At 37.5% G+C, this 2,956-nt stretch overlaps 1 protein-coding gene across 1 annotated transcript; it reads left to right on the plus strand.

Moving 5' to 3' along the window:
- The first annotated feature begins 1,182 nt into the window (after window positions 1-1,182).
- LOC138337406 (uncharacterized) lies at window positions 1,183-2,736 on the plus strand. The gene is made up of 3 exons (XM_069287315.1): window positions 1,183-1,387; window positions 1,721-1,854; window positions 2,056-2,736. The coding sequence occupies exons 1-3, from the start codon at window positions 1,183-1,185 to the stop codon at window positions 2,734-2,736; spliced, it is 1,020 nt and encodes a 339-aa protein (XP_069143416.1).
- The last annotated feature ends 220 nt before the right edge of the window (window positions 2,737-2,956 follow it).

Genomic DNA, 2,956 nt, shown 5'->3' on the forward strand with positions numbered 1-2,956 from the left:
ACATCATACCCCCACTCCATCTTACCACTTTGATTCCAAAGATAAATCATCCAATTCGATACCATAATGCACTTAACCATTGCCATGAACATCAATTCAATACATAACCTAAGTCAATTCAATATAGATTTATCAATCTAAAACCAAGTAGATATCAATTTAATACATTTCGTATATTGATAGTACGTGGTATCACCCACGTCCCATCGATGAGGTCTTGTTAGTTGCACCTGCAACTCCCCATCTGCAGGACAAGTGGCTCCATCGACGAGACCAATCGACGGGCCATTTCCAGGTAAATTGGCCATAGTTTGGGTCGTCGATTGCCAGTGCCTGGTAGTTTGAACTCCAATGTTGGGGTCCTTCTTTAGGGCACCTTGCATGTCCTACATACGGTCGTACCCGGACGTATCCACCTAAAATATGTTCGTATACGAGTTTAGGACCTATCACATAAGTTTAACCCAAAAAGAACACGTAAAATTTGAGGAAACATTCATAGACACACAGGGTCGTTCTAAGCAAAACCATTCAAACGTCATAGATGTTCTTGGACGTTTGACCTCCAAAATTCATGAAACTTGACACACTACCTATATACACTATAATAAATCCTTTAAGTACCATATAAGCTCATGAAACACATATAAAAAAATACAACCACATATGAGGCACATAGGTCACTTAGTCGTCGAACGTCTTGATCGTCCATTGATGTTTGACTTCCAATGCATGTAAAACTTAAGACACTACCTCAAAACCACATTATAAACAAATAAAGACATTAGACCACTATGACACCCATGTTTGTCTATTTCATCATATAAGTCATTTTCGTGGTCTTACAGTTGTGATGCATCGCGTGTGGGTTTATGGTGTGTGCTTATGCAACATGGGAAAGTAGTAGACTATGCTTCTAGAAAACTTAAGGTGCATGAGAGGAACCATCCAACTCATGATATTAGTTCGGCTGTGGTATTTTCCTTGAAAATATGGAGGATTACTTTTTTGGTGTCCATGTTAATGTGTATACCGACCACAAGAGTCTCCAATATGTGTTTACTCAAAATGAGTTGAATATCCAAAAAGAAGGTGGTTGGAATTGTTTAAAGATTATGACATGAGTTTCTCTATCACCCCGTCAAGGCCAATGTGGTTTTGGATGCTCTAAGTCATATGACCATGGGTAGTGTGTCTCATATTGATGAAGCCAAGAAAGACGTAGTGAATGATTTTCATAGGTTTGCTAGATTGAGTGTTAGATTGGAAAATTCTCCGAATGGTAGTATTATGGTCAATTATGACTCCAAGTCTTATGTGGTGGTTGAATTGAAGCCCAATAAACTCCTTCACCAACCATTGATGGAGTTGAAGGAATCAGTTCTTGGTAAGCTTAATGATTCATTTTCCTTAGGGGAGGGATGGTGTCTTGAGATATCAAGGAAGGTTGTGTCTTCCGAATATAGATGGTTTAAGGAACCAGATTCTTAAGGTAGATCATGGGTCCCGTTACTCCATTCATTTGAGTTCGACAAAGATGTACCTTAACCTTAGGTAAGTGTTTTGGTTGGAAGGTTTGAAAAAGGACATAATGGAATTTGTTGCCAGGTGTCCAAATTACCAATAAGTAAAAGTCAAACATCAAAGACAAGTGGTTGGTTTCAATAAATCCAAGTCCATACTTGGAAATGGGAAGACATTAATATGAATTTTCTTGTAGGTTTGCGTCAGACACAAAAGCAATATGACTCCATATGGGTGGTTGTTGATAGGTTGACCGAATCCCCTCACTTTATTCCCGTCAAGTCTACTTATTCAGTTGAGGATCGTGCAAAGATCTTCATAGCTGAGATTGTTTGTCTCCATGGTATTCCGTTATTTATCATATAGGTTAGGGGTGAACAATTTACATCTAGGTTTTGGAGGTCAATCCAACTAGGGTTGGGTACAAAGGTGAAGTTAAGCACCACTTTTCATCCCCAAACGAATGTTCAAGCGGAGCTTACTCTTCAAACCCTTGAGGATATGATTAGAGCTTGTTTTATTGATTTCAAGGGAAATTGGGAGAAGCACTTGCATTTAATGGAGTTTGCTTACAATAATAGCAACAGCTTATCTATATCTATGGCTCATTATGAAGCCTTGTATTATAGGAGATGTAGATCTCCAATTGAATGGTTTGAAGTGGGTGAATCTTCACTTTTGGATCCTTATTTGATTTATAAGACTTTGAAGAAGGTTCATATCATATGGAATCTCTTGAAAACAGCCTATATCCGGAAAAATTCTTGTGCCAACCACAGGACAAAGGAATTAGAGTTTGAAGAGGGTGATAAGGTGTACTTGAAAATTATTCCTATGAAAGGGGTGGTTAGATTTGGCAACAATGGGAAGTTGAGTCCTCCTTATGTAGGTCCCTATGAAATATTGCAAAGGGTTGGTAAGGTTTCATATGAATTGCAACTCCCTCGTGAACTATATTTGGTTCATCTAGTTTTCCATTTTTCTATGCTTAAGCAATGCAATAGTGATCCTGAATCTATTCTTCCTGTAGAGGGTCTTGGTGTGAAGGATAACCTTTCTTATGAGGAGGTTCCAGTAAAAATCATTGATAGAGAAGTAAGGAATTTGATGAACAAAGAGGTTCCTTCCATAAAGATGTTATGGAAAAATCACCTACTTGAGGACATGGGAGGCCGTGGCCAACATGAACTCCCATTACCCTCATATATGTGATAACTAAGGATAATTATTCCTTTTTATAATGAAAGTAATGACTAAAATTGAAGTTGCTTGATTTTTGGTGAAGCATTGCAAAAATGTGCTTTTTTTATGAAATCAATATAGTGAAGTTACAATGAAACATGCCTATTTAAGTTGAAAATTGTCAATTTTTCTATTTGTCTTGTTTTGAGTTATGTTATACATTTTGATATGGTGAGTCTTTATGAAACGA

This window comes from Solanum lycopersicum, chromosome 7 (genome assembly GCF_036512215.1).
Source record: "Solanum lycopersicum chromosome 7, SLM_r2.1".
In the NCBI taxonomy this organism is placed as follows: domain Eukaryota; kingdom Viridiplantae; phylum Streptophyta; class Magnoliopsida; order Solanales; family Solanaceae; genus Solanum; species Solanum lycopersicum.